Source organism: Papio anubis, chromosome 1, assembly GCF_008728515.1.
Source record: "Papio anubis isolate 15944 chromosome 1, Panubis1.0, whole genome shotgun sequence".
Taxonomy (NCBI): Eukaryota; Metazoa; Chordata; class Mammalia; order Primates; family Cercopithecidae; genus Papio; species Papio anubis.
Window position 1 is genome coordinate 7210677 of NC_044976.1, and position 15395 is coordinate 7226071.

Sequence of the window (15395 nt, forward strand, 5' to 3'; positions counted from 1 at the left end):
GATTCCCGGTCCCCATGTGGGCCCACCTGAGCCCAGCCCACAGGAAGGAGCCTGAAGAGCACACCCCATCAGCCTCTCAGCAAATCCTAGACCTTGGCAAACAATAGGCTACCCTGCCCGTCGCTGGCTGCGTGAAGGTCCGTGTGGAGCTCAGGGAAGAGGTGGGGAAATGGGTGGGCTCATGCCAGAAAGCGGTTCTCAAACCTAAAGCACTCATCCCAAGGGACTGTCCTGAACAACGTGTGCTGGAAACAAACCACGCTTTCTGAGTGGCAGAAAGTCGACTGGGGCCATCTTTAAAGCACCCTACCCTTTCTGTTTATTCCTCATAATTGTCCATTCTCTCAACCAAACCAAATGAAATCAAACACCTGTGGATTTAATCTAACAGGACAGGAAGTGACCCAAAGAGATGAAGCTGTCAAATAAAGCTGCTCAGCTCCCCAAGCCGCTGAGGGCTTCAGCATGTTTCTGCAAAGCCATGAGGGCTCAGAAGAGATCAGGAGACAACGGTTCTGGCTGGTGGACCGCTCCCTTCTGAGTGAGCGGGGCGGGCCAGCCCTGACAGCATACAAGGGGCGGAGGAAGGTCCCACCCACCTGCCTAAAGGGGCCATAGGGGAGGCTCAAGGGAAAGACCCTGTCAGTACCCTCAGCCCCAAACCTGGAAACAGCCCCTCCCAAAGTCTCTGGCACATTTCCAACCTAGAAAACAAAGTCTCTTTATGGGAGGAGCTATACAGTGAGCAGAAAAATGTACCAGAAGTTTCCAAAATGGGATCAAACATTTTTTAAAAACCACAAACACCCTAACACAAAAGAGCCTGCAAATTTAAAATAGCAGAGATTTGCTACAATGGAATTGACACCGCAAGAAGCTCCCAGGGCCTTGGAGAGCCTGCACTGAGCCAGAAGCTAAGAGTTTGCTATAAAACCCAGGGCGGCATGCCGCCCTGGGGCCCCTCGAAGGAGAGAACAGAGCGCTCTTCCCAGCCCACAGGCAAGCTACTGCCTTGCCTCAGGCAAAGCAGCTCCCCTCCAGGGCTCTGTTTGGTAAACAAGACTTTCGCTTCCTCCCCCTGGTAGGCTCAGGCCTCGACACATCCCAGGAAACTGAAGAAGTTGCCAGGAGCCCCATGGCCTCAGGGGACTCACCGAGCCCCGACTCCGCCGTGTCCTCATGCTATGCTTCCCACTGAGCCCATCATCCTCTTCCTTGACGGGTTTGAACATAAACGGTGGTGGGTCCACAGGCTTCTCAATGGGTGGGAGCTCGCCGTATTTCTTGAAGTGGATGCGACAGTCGGTGCAAAGCAGGATGTTCTCCCGGCCTCCGTGGTGCCAATCTTTAGAGGCTGTGTGAGGGAAGTGGCAGGGGCCAGCCTTGGAAACCCTCCCTCTCCCTGCAGATGTCTGGGCAGAGGGGCCCTTCTGTGGGCTCTACCCAAACTTGATGCCACCAGCACCATGCAGTCCTGGGCCCGAACACCCCAGAGCTAGTGCTGCCCTGCTCCCCCAGGGCCAGGAGGAGAGGGATTCAAAAGCATCTGCTGCCCACTTCATCTTGGGGTGCCCAGGAAAAGCTGGTAGCAAGCTCCTAGGAACCACAGTGTCAACCACCGATCCCACTCAGCTTGTCCTGCCTACCAGTCAGTATTCCATACCGACTGCCAAGCAGGGGAGTAAAGTAAACTAAACATTTCTAACTTTCTCTAATCCCGAAGCACAATGCAAATGTCAAATCAAGTACTGTCCCTGGCAGGCTTCCAGCTGGATGCATGAAATGTTTAGAACATAGAAGTGCTTGTGCCCCCGCCCCAACCCAGGGGCGTGACAAGGCCACTTACTGGTGGTGAAGCAGTGGCGGCAGGCGTACCCCTTCAGCTCCTGCTCGCTGTCCTCACTGTCGAAGTCATCTTCACTGGCTGAACTCAGGTCCACTGGGCGTGGCAGGCACATAGTGAGGGTGGGGGAAGACACCATTATACTCAGCCAAGGCGGGGGGGTCCCCTGTGACCTCTGGCCTGCTGCAGGCTCTGGCCACCAGCCAGACTGGCTGGCTGCACAGGCTGAGGTGGGACAGTGTCTGTAAAGGACCACTTCGAGCTCCTCAGTGTCAGTCACCAGAACAGACGGCTTATGCGTGAGGGGCCATACTTAAGGGCCTGCCCTGTCACTGATGCCCGTTAACGGGTGAGTCTGAACTGGGACAAGTGCGCCCATGCTGCCCCCCTCCCTAATATGTCCAGGCAATCCTGAGAAATTCCATCTTCACCGAGTGTCCCCCACCAGTCCTGCTAGGTGATTTCTGGTCACCTGCATGAGCAACACAGGCGCCCCTCGGGTTCAGCGTCCCAGGCCAGGACAGAGCTATAAGGCATTTTTGCTACATCCCAGTTTTTTAGGAGTGAGAAGGTGTGGGCTCCAGCACCATTAGATTGTACATCATACTGGGACCAAAAAGAGGATCTTGGTAAAGCAGGAGGAAAAAAGAAGAAAGTGTTAATCTGATCTTATTACAACCAAAAGTGCAATGAGAATTCAAACAGGACATCAAGTACATCACCTGTCAAATGGAAAACCTTCCCAGGAAAAGGCCAAAAACATCCCAGGCCAAGACGTATATTTTTTGTAAAAACCTAAGATGATGTCGAGTTTATGAGAAATATTTAAATGTACAAATAATGTTCTAAAGTCTCCCTCCTGAATCCTCACCCTGTTCCCCACCCCCACCATAGGCCTATATTTAGGTCAGGTTTCACACATGCACTGGAACATGGGTGCACACCCACTCATGTTTCCTGGAGCCATCAGCTCCTATGGGCCCAGAGTGGGACAGGCTGCCTGTGAACAGTCTCCCCTCCGCTCACTGTGGTGCCAAGACCCCTACTCACAGAATTCACTGGACGGGGGTCTGGAGGGTGTGTTGACAGGTGTGGACGCAGTGCGAGTCTTAATCCTCCTGAACACGGCCTGCCTGCGGTGCCTACGATGGGCTCGGGAGCTGGCTGCTTCGGGGGTCTTCTTCCAATAGTAATAGAAGGTGATCAGCTCCCCCTGCAAAAGAGAAGGGCTGACTATGAGGGAGGGCCTGGGGCTTTTCCGTGCCCCACCGCACCCTCTCTGCCAGAGTGGAAAGCTGGGTGTGTAACAGCCGCACCAGAGACGAGAATGAAGACCAGTCGCTCTTGGAGTGGGGAGAGGAACTGGGCTTGTCCAAGAAACAGCCACTGAGCTGCCCATGGACTGCATGAAGGGGGCCTGCCTCCTCAGTCCAGCACAGCTTGACTTCCAGACACCAAGAACAAAGTACTTGTTGGGTGTCTGCTATGTCAGACCCCACCACCGTTGTAAGCATGGGAGGCACATCATCCACAATAGACGAAAAGGAGAGAAGATTCCTGCCCACGAGGAGCTTACATTCTAGCTGTGTGTACATGTGAGAGTCTGTGCATGTGTGTGAACACAGTGATGCTTTCTTTACAATAATGCCAGTGAAATCACACAGGTGTGAGAAGGAAATGCCCAGCCAGTTAAGACTCCCCCAGAAACAACCAACCAACCAAAGCAAACTGCCCAGGTGGTGAGGAATCAGGGCCAAGCAGGTCAGAAAGAACAGAGACCTCGCGCTCAGGAAACTGCTCCACAGCCTCCACCCGGCTCCATCTGAAGGCCCACATCTGACATGCCGGCACGATGTCCAGAGGCAAGCACTGGGCTTGGCAAAGAAAGACTATGCTTTGGCAAAGAAAGACTACAAGAGGACAGACACAGCGGTGCTGATGCAAAGGTGAAATGTCACACATCCAAGGCCTTTTCATGGCCCAGCAGAAACAAAAGCAAGACATCTTTTTGGAAATATAGCAAATGTAAGCTTTTTAAAGAAAGGGCACTTTGGGCACCCCCAGCCCTCAGGGCGCTGCAGGCTGCCGTCTCACCCTACACACACAAGACGATTTCTTAAACAACCAAGATAAAGTCTCTTTACCTAAAACTAAAAAAAAAAAAAAATTAAAAAAAAAAAAATCAGTCAAGTGAGAGAGCACAGAGCACCCGGTTCCCCTCTAATTAAATCAACACTGTAGAAAGTCTATTAGCTTGGCGACTAGATGCTGGGAGTTGTCTTGGAGGTACCCGCACCCCCACTTTGCCTCATCAAACACTGTCTTGTGAATGGAGGAGCCAGAAAGAGAGAGGGCAAAGTGGGGGCGGGGGGGGGGGTGGTGGAAAGACTAGTGTTAGAAGGACTAAAATAGACAAACCAAATAAAGACATGTAGCTGCCACGTGACAAACTCACCCAATCAGACCAGGTTTCACCCAAAACACCCCCAGAGGAAACGGCCTCAGAACACAGTGACAAGAGAAGTGGGCAGATTTCAGGTGGGGGAGTGGCTTCCGCAAGGCAGGGGAGGCCTGTGCATTTAATACTCGACGGCCCACAGCTGCAGCTTATGCCTGGGCATTTTTCTAAGAAGTGGGGCCACGGCTGTGGTCCCTGAAGGAGGGCTGGAAGGGCTGGAATGCCTTGAAGGAGGGCTGACTGGCCTATAAAACCCATCACATGGATCTCCTGGAGCACTGGCTGTGTCTCAGCCTCCTCAAGCACTTAACAAATCACTCCTGATCACCAGTACCTAGCAGATGAAGCATAACCCCAGGCCAGCGGAGCCAGGGAGCCACCTCGGGACAAGCACACTCATGTCCCTACACGTATGTGTATGCGCCCACCCCTCGGTTCCATGAGATGGGAACTGAATGATAAGGGGAAATGCAGATACTGCCGTTGGAATTGCTGACTGGCTTCTCTCTCCCATGCTAGTCTAAGAATGCGGGCTACAACTGTCCCAGTGGGGATGAGCATCCTGGCCCCTAAGGTCATCATCTGTGAACATCCTGGCTCTTTTCACTTCCCACTTTCCAGACTTGGAAATGCATTTATCTATACTGCTCCTAGGTGTTGGCTACAGGGAAGATTCATAAATCCTGCTAGGGGATTATCACTGCTGACATAAACGCTGACCTGCGTCTGGTTTTCCTCTGAGAAAATATGGAAGAGAAGTCAAGGCAGGGAGCAGTCCCACTCCAATACTCTGTCCAAGTGTCGTGCTTCATGAGCTCAAAAGGGCAACGGGTGCTGTGGTAAGTCACAGCCCATCCCAGAGCTTGAAAGCAGCATGAGAAAAAACTCACAGTGGTTCCTTCTACTTCCTCAGTTCAAGTCATTTTAGGAGCTACTCAATGATAAAAGCTTGGGATGTGGCGGGGCGTGGTGGCTCACGTCTGTAATCCCAGCACTTTGGGAGGCTGAGGCGGGTGGATCACGAGGTCAGGAGATCGAGACCATCCTGGCTAACACGGTGAAACCCCGTCTCTACTAAAAAAATACAACAAATTAGCCGGGCGTGGTGGCGGGCGCCTGTATTCCCAGCTACTCAGGAGGCTGGGACAAGAGAATGGCGTGAACCCAGGAGGCGGAGCTTGCAGTGAGCTGATCATGCCACTGCACTCCAGTCTCGCGACAGAGGGAGACTCCGCCTCAAAAGAAAAAAAAAAAAAAAAACTTGGGATGTAAGAAGAAATGCAAAGCTATAGGAGACAAAAGGGAACAAAAATGGGAGAGAAAAATCAAGTAAGAAGGTGGTACCTGAGCTTCTGCCATACCTCCGAGTCTTACCTGAAGGCTGTCAGAAAGCAGCAACCTGACCTTTCTAAATAGCATTTGTCTATAATGCAATATTGCTACACACAGTTATAATCAATTATTTCTATTTATCAAATACGTATGTTTTGAAATGGCTTTAAAAGATAGTAACCTGCAGATCCCAGGTTAAGGGAAGAAGCCAGGCGCAGCAGTTTATGCCTGTAATACCAGTACTTTGGGAGGCTGAGGCAGGAGAATCACTTGAGGCCAGGAGTTCAAGACCAGCCTGGGCAACATAGTGAGACTTAGTCCCCAACCTCAAAAAAAAAAAAAAAAAATTAGCTGGGCATGGTAGTGTGCACCGGCAGTCCCAGCTACTTGGGAGACCAAGGCAGGAGGATTGCTTGAGGCCAGGAGTTCAAGACGAGCCTGGGCAACAATCTCTACAAAAAAGTTTAAAAAACTAGCCCAGCATGGTGGTGTGTGCCTATAATACCAGCTATTGAGGAAGCTGAGGCAGGAGGATCACTTGAGCCCAGGAGGCTGAGCTACGTAGCTCACGGCTGACCTGCAGTGAGCTACGACTGTGCCACTGCACTCCAGCCTGGGCAACAGGGCGAGAGCTCAGCTCTTTAAAAAAAATAAGACTTAAAAACAAGAAGTCAGAGTTCAGTGAGGTAAGAAACTGCCCTATGCTAGACAGAAAAAAGGCTCAACTTTCAAACCTTTGCTCCTGGCACCACTGTTCTCTGCCAACAAGTGAAAAAAATCAAGACAAAAGAAAGAAATCTAACATTGAAATCAACATCAACTTTTTGTTGACACTTAAGTAACACCCCTTAAAGAAGTAGCAGAGTCCAGAACAGGTTTCACCATCTGAGTGCCAAGGATGAAAATGACCAGACAAAAGGACTGTCCTCCACAGCAGTGAAGTCACAGGTGGTAAGAATGGTAAACTTACAATTCAGGAAGGTGACGGACTGACCAGAACTGTCATATACTGCTGGTGGAAATACAGAATGCTCAAACAATTATATCTACCAAAAACCCAGCAATTCTTCTCTTACTTACTCAAAAGAAAAAAAATTCTCACACAAAGACTTTTCCGGATCCATTCATAGAAACTATTCTTTTTTTTTTTTTTGAAATGGAGTCTCACTCTGTTGCCCAGGCTGGAGTGCAGTGGCACGATCTCTGCTCACTGCAAGCTCTGAACCCCCGGGTTCACACCATTCTCCTGTCTCAGCCTCCCGAGTAGCTGGGACTACAGGCGCCCACCACCACGCCCAGATAATTTTTTTTTGTATTTTTAGTAGAGACAGGGTTTTACCATGTTCGCCAGGATGGTCTTGATCTCCTGACCTTGTGATCCGCCTGCCTCAGCCTCCCAAAGTGCTGGGATTACAGGCGTGAGCCACCGCACCCGGCCAGAAACTATTTTTAACAGTCCAAACTGGAAATGACCTAAAGGCCCACGAGCAGGAGAATGGATAAACAAACAATGGTATCCCCACATTCACTAGACTACGACTTGGGAATTAAAAGGCACAGACCAATGACACATGCAATGACATGGGTGACTCTCAATGACACCATGCTGCATGAAAGCAGGCAGACAGGACGGTGGGTGCTGCATGACTCCTTTCCAGAAATCACAAAAACCAAACTAGTGGTTGCCGAGAGCCTGGAGGGTGGGGGACAAGAAACTAAAAGAACTCAGGCAAGCATTCCGGGGTGATGAAAATGCTCTATAAGTTGAATGTGGTGTCACTGACACAAATGTATACAGCGGTCAAATCTCATGAAACTGTGTACTTAAAGTGGGTGCATTTTTATGGTATTCATACCACATATGACAGGCATACCAATTTTACGTCAATAAGCTGACGAACAACAACAACAAATCCAGGCCAGGTTTTATTAGCTGCCTCTCAACCACTGTTACGTCTACCAAGGGATTCAACACTGGAATGGAGCGAATCTAGGATTGGAAATGGCATATTGGTGACTGCATGGGTGGCAAGGTCTTGAGCACAAACAAAAGAACATGTCGGGGAAAGCTCTGGTTCTACAAATAGGGAATGAAGCAGCTAGAGGCCTCGCCAGGAATGAAGTCAATTGAACTTTAATCAAACATGCATAGTGTGTGCTGCAGAGACCTGCTGCACATAAATTCAGGGAACAAAAGCTGTTGCAGAAATCAATAGCTTACTGAAACATTAACACAGGCAATCATTAATCAAAAGGCAGCTCCACAAAGGCAGCCTTGCAAATTAGCTCCTGATTTTGCTTGCAAGCAAACACAGAGGTATAAATGTTGTCGACATGAATGGCCTATAATGATCATTTTGCTCCCGATGCTCTCACCTCATCTCACAACAAGGTCTCACAGTCAACATATCTTATGTCTCGGTGCTATAATTGCACACAGCATGAGGAACTCAACTGGTTTAGTGCCTGGGCAGAAATGGGAAAGAAAGGGGGCGAAGTCATCTCCAACTGACAGTGTTACTGGCTGCAGCTCTTGCCAAGAGAAGTGCTCAAATCCACTGGGCTATATTTAGCAGATTCTCTCTCCTTTCCTTTTTCTATTGGCGGTGGGGGGCTAAATTTTTCCCACAGGTCATATGCAAAAAGCCACTGGCAATGACAGGAGCTTGGCTCCTGGACTTAGGAGTCTCTTCCCAGCAGAGCTGTCTTTCCAGGGTATATACTAAGACAGAATTAAGAAAATAAGCACCATTAGGTTCCTCTAATTTCCCATAAAAAGAAAAACAAGGGGAAGGGAATGCCACACATGGAAGAAGAGAGAGGGAAGAAGTAGTAAGCTGCCTGGCACCAGGCAATCTGGGTGAGAGGCCTCAGGAGAGAAAGAAAAAGCTAAGGACGCGGAGTCAGCTGACTCTGGGCCTAGTGGGGGACAGCTCAATGGTAGTGGCTCCTGCCATCCAGGGGCCTGCTGGGCTCAGACCACTTTCTCCTCCTTAGCCACCACTTTACTTCTGCCCCTCCAGGGTTAGGATGCCAAGTCTATCAAGTTCACACATACAACATAAGACATCAGCGCAGGTCTTTAAGAGCTCCCTCTGCTGCCTGGAGCAACAGGGGCTGGGGCTGCCTACCTCCTAGAGGCTGGCTGTACCCATTTCAGGTATTAATACTGGTTTTGCCGTTCTGGCCAGGCCCAGTTCTGCTTTACCGTGGGTAAGTGATAGGTGACCCGATGCAGGGGCCAAGTGGGTGCCCCTGTCTATGTGCGTGTGTGCACAGATGTGAGCACGGTCTCCTTCCAGGCTTTCCAACAGGTCAATTTACCTGCACGCATGTGGTAAAGTGAAACACTATCCACCAACACAAATGCTATTTAATTTCCCGCAGGCACTGGAATGCTATGGGAAGAGAACCTGTAACCTGTCCTGCCCAATTAAAAAATAAGAATTCTTTTTTTTTTTAAAGTAAGATAAACTACATGTTTTCTCTCTTTAGGGGCATGGGGGAGTGCAAAAGTAGAACAGATTATTGAAGAGGAAGGCACTGGAAGCATTTTGAATATAAAAGGCTCATTCGTAGCAAGCATGCCTGTTTCCAGTACGGGGCCCAGCTTCTCTTCTGCCTGAGCCCAGCACAAACTCCTCAGACAAGATCCTCTGAGAGGCTGACATGGAGGGAGGAGAAGGTTAAATCAATGGTTTCTGCTGTCTCATATTAGGAGCATAAGGGTACACCCAAGATTGAGTCCCATTGTTTTTGGTAATTATATCATTATTACCACATCACCCAAGAAGTCTGGACACCCCCTGAGGAAGAGGAGGGATTGCAACAGAAGATGAGGTCTGGGGACCCCCACACATGGCATCCAGGGTATCTGCAGCCTGCCACCTACCATCAGGTCTTGTGTGCATATGTGTGTGTATGTGTGTGTGTGTGTTTTAAATTAAGCCAAAGGACTCAGTCCTTTGTAAATAACCATATACACACTCCCTTTCAATTCAGTGCATGGTGAGCAGTGAGAATCTTCCATGGTCACAACACGGTTTTACGACCAACAGCAAAGAATGATGAGGACTGCTGGCCTTACAGCTATGTTAAGGAAGGCCCTGGAACACCAGTTTCCTGCCTCCTTGTCCACACAGACAGAGGGGAGATGTAGGCAGGCACGTATCTAAACCAGATCCCTGCAGCGTCGCATGTGCCCAGGCTCCAGCCTTGTGCCACTAGTGAGGGTCAGCTGCAGCTCCTTTCTTTTTCACCACCAAAGTTTCCAATGGGCACCCTTTCTGGGCCACGCATCGTCCACTAACAAGGAGGGGGCAGTCTGAGAGATGGGGGATCAGGAGGTAGGCCTGGAAGCTTCTCATGGATAACAGGGTTATAAACGCAGTTTCCTTCTGAAGCTATTTCACAGGTCCTCGAAGCCCACCTGCCACTATCAGCTGAGCAGACTGTAGTTATGTGATGGGACAGGAGCCACCAGGGTCAGGGCTGCTGAGTGCACATCCTTGTACACAACTGATCCCATCTCAGAGTTTTAAAAAGTAAGCATTTAGAAGAAATCATTTTAATTATTTGAGACACATGATTATCTGTTCCTATGGCTAAACAAATATTTTAACATGAATACAGAAGGAGCAGCTAAATAATCTCTATACAATGCCTTAACTCTCTTTGCTAATGTGCAATCAGAATCAGAATGTTGTTCCCCTGCTAAAACTTCTGTTTGAAAAAATGCCCCACAGTTATCATCTGGCTCCTTCTTTGGTGGTTCATGTAAAAGGCATGAAGAAATCCACCCCTTCCTTACTGCATGAAGTGGAGAGATCTAAAACTTTTTATTAAGATATGTTTTTTCAGGGAGAAATCCCAGCAAGCAACAGATAATAAAAAAACAAGGCCTCAAATTATGTAGGGGCAGAGAGGGAGAAAGAAACACGGTGCAGAGCTGCTTCCTAAATCCGGGTCCCGAGAGCGGCCCAGAGAGTGACCCAGGCCATGAGGAAAGAGCTCTGGCCCTGAGAGCCGGTCCCAGGGAGTCGGCATGCAACGCTGTCCCCTGAAGAGCTGCTCTAACGGGAGTGCTCCAACGCTGCTGCTGAGCGGAGCTGGAAAATTTCCTGGCATGGAATCCTAAGCGAGTCATTCTTTCCTTTCCCTCCCTAACGATTCAAGGGCTGGATCTGACAACTGTTCAGAACATCTGAGGTGAGAAGCCGGGCACTGGGCAGAACCAACAGCGATATTCAGGAGCAGCCACCTTCTACAGATCTTTTTCCAGCAGGCAACTGGTTGTCTTCCAGTAACAATTCTGGTAATTAAAGCACTGTTCTCCTGGGCTCCTTCTTTTGTTAACCAACTGAATCCTCTAATCCCTAAAGGAGCCTGGCACTGTCAGCGGACTCTGCTGCTAATCGTTAAATATCACCTCTGTGGTCTCCGAGTGCAGTAGGGAAAATGATGATCTGCTTGAAGGCACATGCAGAGAAGTGGCATTCTGAAATCTCAGCCTCCTACGTTCAAGAGGCTGAAGGGCTCTGATCTAAACCACCACCCACGAGGAAGCCCACAGTGAGGAGGCAGCTGCCTCCAGGCAAGGCAGTCCCTCGGTGCCACCTCCAGATCCTCTTCTGGGGAAAGGTAAAGGGAAGGGAGGGAAGTACGTGAAGGTCTTGTGGGTTTAACTTGTAAACAGGTGGGGCCAGTCTAAGACACTCACAGAGATGGTTCCTTACCCAGGCACTTTTTCATAACATTAAAAAAAAAAATCAGTTAAATTTTTTTTTTTAAAACAATTATTACCACTACATTTGTACAGTGCAAAGGAACTGAAAGAGCTCAATACTTCTGCCAACACTGAACACTGTAATGAGATTTCCTAAGCTCTGTGTTGTTCTGGTTGATGAGCTCAGTCACTTGCTGATCCCACCCTGGCCCCACCTCCACTCAGACGTCTGGACCTAAGGTCCTGCCACAGCTTTTCCTGGGCGGGCCCTCTCCTGCTGCATACAGACTACTGAGTCTTCGCAAAGCCCCGCTAGTACCTTGCCACTTCTTCTCCAAACTGTCAAAGGTTCCTCAGGGCCTAAGGAACAAAGACCCAGCTGCTTGACTACTTCTTCTGAGCCTTTCTCCGTGTTGCGGGAAGACCCTTCTACCATATTCCCCTGCCTCACGGCCTTTGGCTTATGTCAAACACAATGGCCAGTTTTCTGTTCCTCAGTGTTCTCCTGCCTGCGGGGTGAGCCCCCGAGCCCTGCACACCCCCACCTCCTCCATGTCCAGGCCCTAGTCCTCCTCATCACTCAGAACTCAATTCATCACATTTGCTGCCTTCTTCTCCATGAAGCCTTCCCTTCACTCCACTCCCCCACTACTGGGCGGCACCATACTGTTTTCACTCCTACACCTTTTCATTCCCACCTCTGTGCTGGCATGTACAGGCTTCCCTGAGTTGTAACCACACATGGGCCCACCCAACTTGCCGAAGTACATGCTCATCTCATCTGGGAGTACCCCATAGGTCTAGGACAACATCTTGAATAGGTATTCAGTAAACATCTGATGAAATGATTATTTCTGGAGAATTAAAATTCACCTGAAATTAAAAGGATAAAACTTTTAAGAAATGGATACTGAATTATCACTTTATTTTGCCAAGTAAAGTAACTGCCTCCTGATCTCATCATTATTTTGTAAATGACATTTTATCTCCAAAAAGGTAAACAAAAAAAGTTCTTTGATTACATTTACTGTTACGAAAAATGGCTACATTTATTTCTCATGGGCCAGTGAAAACGCAATCCATGTGCCGACGTTTGGAAGTGGCTGCTCTGAAGTTGAGTATCATGGACTGGTGGCTTCGGAAGCCCCTGAAAATGCTTCCTCACTCAGCAGCTTTATTTACAAACAAGCAAGCAAACAAACAACCTTTTACTTGGCTATGAAATCTACAATGATAACTAAAGCTAGCCATATCTTTCTATATCTTAATACATTTTATCTTTTATATATACTTTATCTTCATCTTTATTTATATTTTATCTTCATAGACACCCAAATAGATACACTTTCATTTTCCCTGCTTTACAAATGAGGCAACCGAGGCACAGTGACATGAAGCCATGTGGCCAAGTTCAGTTTCAATGAAGTCTAAACGCCCTTAACCTTAGACTCTGCTGTGCTGCTGCTCTAAAAAGTCTGACAGTCACGGTTTAATGCACTAACAGGAAATAGCCATATAGATTTTTTTAAGCAAGGGGCGCAAATTTGGGTTATCTTTGATCTCTGGAATCTCTGGAGTTCAACGCAATAGCATCTTAACCCTCATACCTGGACTTTCGGCAGTTATGGCTAAAGAACACAAAAGATCCCTGTGCATCCTGATAACAACAGGATGCCAGCCTTCCCAGCTCAGGGTAGAGCCCCCACCCCAGCACCCATGGACTACAGAACTGTACCTGCTTGAAGCAACTTCAGGTGCACTCAAATCAGAAGCACATTTGGTAGCCGTAAGTGAAGATTTAGAATTATGTACATGTCTACAGAAACGCTTTCTGCTTCCTGTACCAAGAACAACCTCTATGACGACATGAGATAGACACTGGGAGCCTACAACCATGAACTCTCCCCACCTCACTACCTACTTACCATACCTCACACCACCCACCAGCTTGTGATATAGGAGAAGCCCTCTGGCCTACTTTTGGCTCTAGGTGACATATCTCCCAGAAACGTGCCAATAAGTGGCCTTCACCTGCCTCTTGATCCAAAAGTAGTGATGCCTGAGTGTAGACAAGGCAGAGTCCCTAAAGAGATACGGGCTCTGCCCCAAAAAAGATGTTTGCATACACCTACTATACAAAGCATCTTTCCAAACTGCTTCCAGCTAGAAGTATGTATTTAAATCAGTGGCTCCGAACTGTGGCTCAAAACCATACAGGTGTTGGAGGGATCCCAGGGTGGGTCTGCTGAACCTCTATGACCTTATTGCTACCCACTGCAAGTAGATCTATTAAAAAAATTATATTCATTGATCAAGCAATAGACAACTATTCGTTTGCTTGCTTGTTTGTAAATAAAGCTGCTGAGTGAGGAAGGGCTGACAGTGGCTTCCTAACTTCCAACTTAACTAAAAAATAATAGTAATTAAAATAATTTAAAAATAAATAACAGATTTAGAAACCACTCATTTGAAGGCAAAGATTGAGACCACTGCAAAACAGTCTAAAGCCCAGGCTGAGCTGAAAGACTCCCACCACAGGTGGGGAATCACCCCGGTTTCTGGCCTGGAAGCCCCGGGCAGTTCTGACACGATTTCACTTACATGGAACCCACACACGAGGGCTCCCTTGGAGGTTTTTATTTCTAAACTTCTTGGAGGTTTATTTCTTGTTTTACTGAACTGTTTGTTTAAATACAGGCTGTAAATATTTTAAGTGTAATAATGCTAATACCAGAAATATCTTGTTTCCTCAGTAGAGCCTCCCAAACCCCAAGAATTCATTTGTTGACATCACTTTTCTTTCCCACAAGCTGAACACTTCATTATTTCCTGAATTCGTTTTATTAGAGTTCAGAAACAGGGCAAGTGGGATTTCACTGCCGTTGGTTCTATCGCTACCTCACCTTTCTTGATGTTTTCTAGTTCCTGTAACAAAACCACAATTCTACCAGCAAAGGGGGAGACGAAAGAAAAAACGAAAGCCATAAAACTGTTAAAACTACCATTCTCTATCTCGTCAACATTTTTCTATTTATTGGCTTTTCATTATATGTGCAATCTTATTATCCCTGCACAGCATCAAAGTGACATCCGTCAGGGTCACCCTATAAAATACACATCAGCAATGTAACATTTAATGACGGGAGCGGGACGAACGATGAAGGAGAGAGCGAGGCCTGCCGCAGGACGTTTGAAAGGGATCATCAGTTATATCTGTGCATTTCCCGAGGTGATAACTGAATGACAGGGGCTGGAGGGAAATCCATTTTTGAGCTCAGAAAAGATAGTTAGGAGAAAAATGTTTTTGTATTGGAAGCATGTAATGACTGCCAGGAAATGAGAACAGCTACTCTAACAACACTGCTTCTTATATTTTATGGATTTTATGGATGCACAGCAGATTATCATGTATAATCCATTTCTGCAAGTTGAATTTTAAAATTCCTCAATACAAAGAAAGGAAAAGAAAGGGTACTTAATTTTGTCACTGTATTACCTTTAATAAAAGGAGCAGAAACAAAAATTACACTTCAAAGCACAAAAACACAATTACAGTACCGTACCCTCTTCAAGATATGAACTGTCTCATCTTTCACCTGAATGTTGGACTTAACCTAAAGCAAGTATCTTAGAAAAATTCAGGCAAGCCCGCAAACCAGGCCTCTGCTTCTTTGTGCTCTTGTCTCAAACGTGCGTACAGAGCCATTTTTTCACAGAGCCTTCCAGCAAAGAAGCTACAGAAAGGAAGGTGAGAGACTGCAGCTACCTTTATGCAACTGCATTGGCTGAACTGTGTCCTCCCTCAAATTCCTGTGTTGAGGTTCTAACCCCCAGCGCCTCTCAATGTGACTTTATTTGGAGATAGGCTCTTCCAAGAGGTGATTATGTTAAAATGAGATGGAGTGAGCCCTAATCCAATATGACCGGCTTCCTTATAAGAAGAGATGAGGACACAGACACCCACAGAAGGAAGACCACAGGAAGACACAGGGACAAGATGGCGTCTACAGCCAAGGAGAGAGGCCTCGGGAGAACCA

At 47.7% G+C, this 15395-nt stretch overlaps 1 protein-coding gene across 14 annotated transcripts in view; it reads right to left on the reverse strand.

The window, feature by feature from the left end:
* RERE (arginine-glutamic acid dipeptide repeats) overlaps nt 1–15395 on the reverse strand; it is a 465254-nt gene that overhangs the window by 10507 nt on the left and 439352 nt on the right. For all 14 annotated transcript variants that reach the window (XM_017956872.3, XM_017956875.3, XM_017956864.3 and 11 more), the window contains 3 exons: nt 2894–3056; nt 1847–1939; nt 1155–1354 (listed from right to left, as the gene is read on the reverse strand). In XM_017956872.3, coding sequence (XP_017812361.1) covers nt 1155–1354; nt 1847–1939; nt 2894–3056 — 456 coding nt within the window. The remainder of the gene's footprint in view (nt 1–1154; nt 1355–1846; nt 1940–2893; nt 3057–15395) is intronic.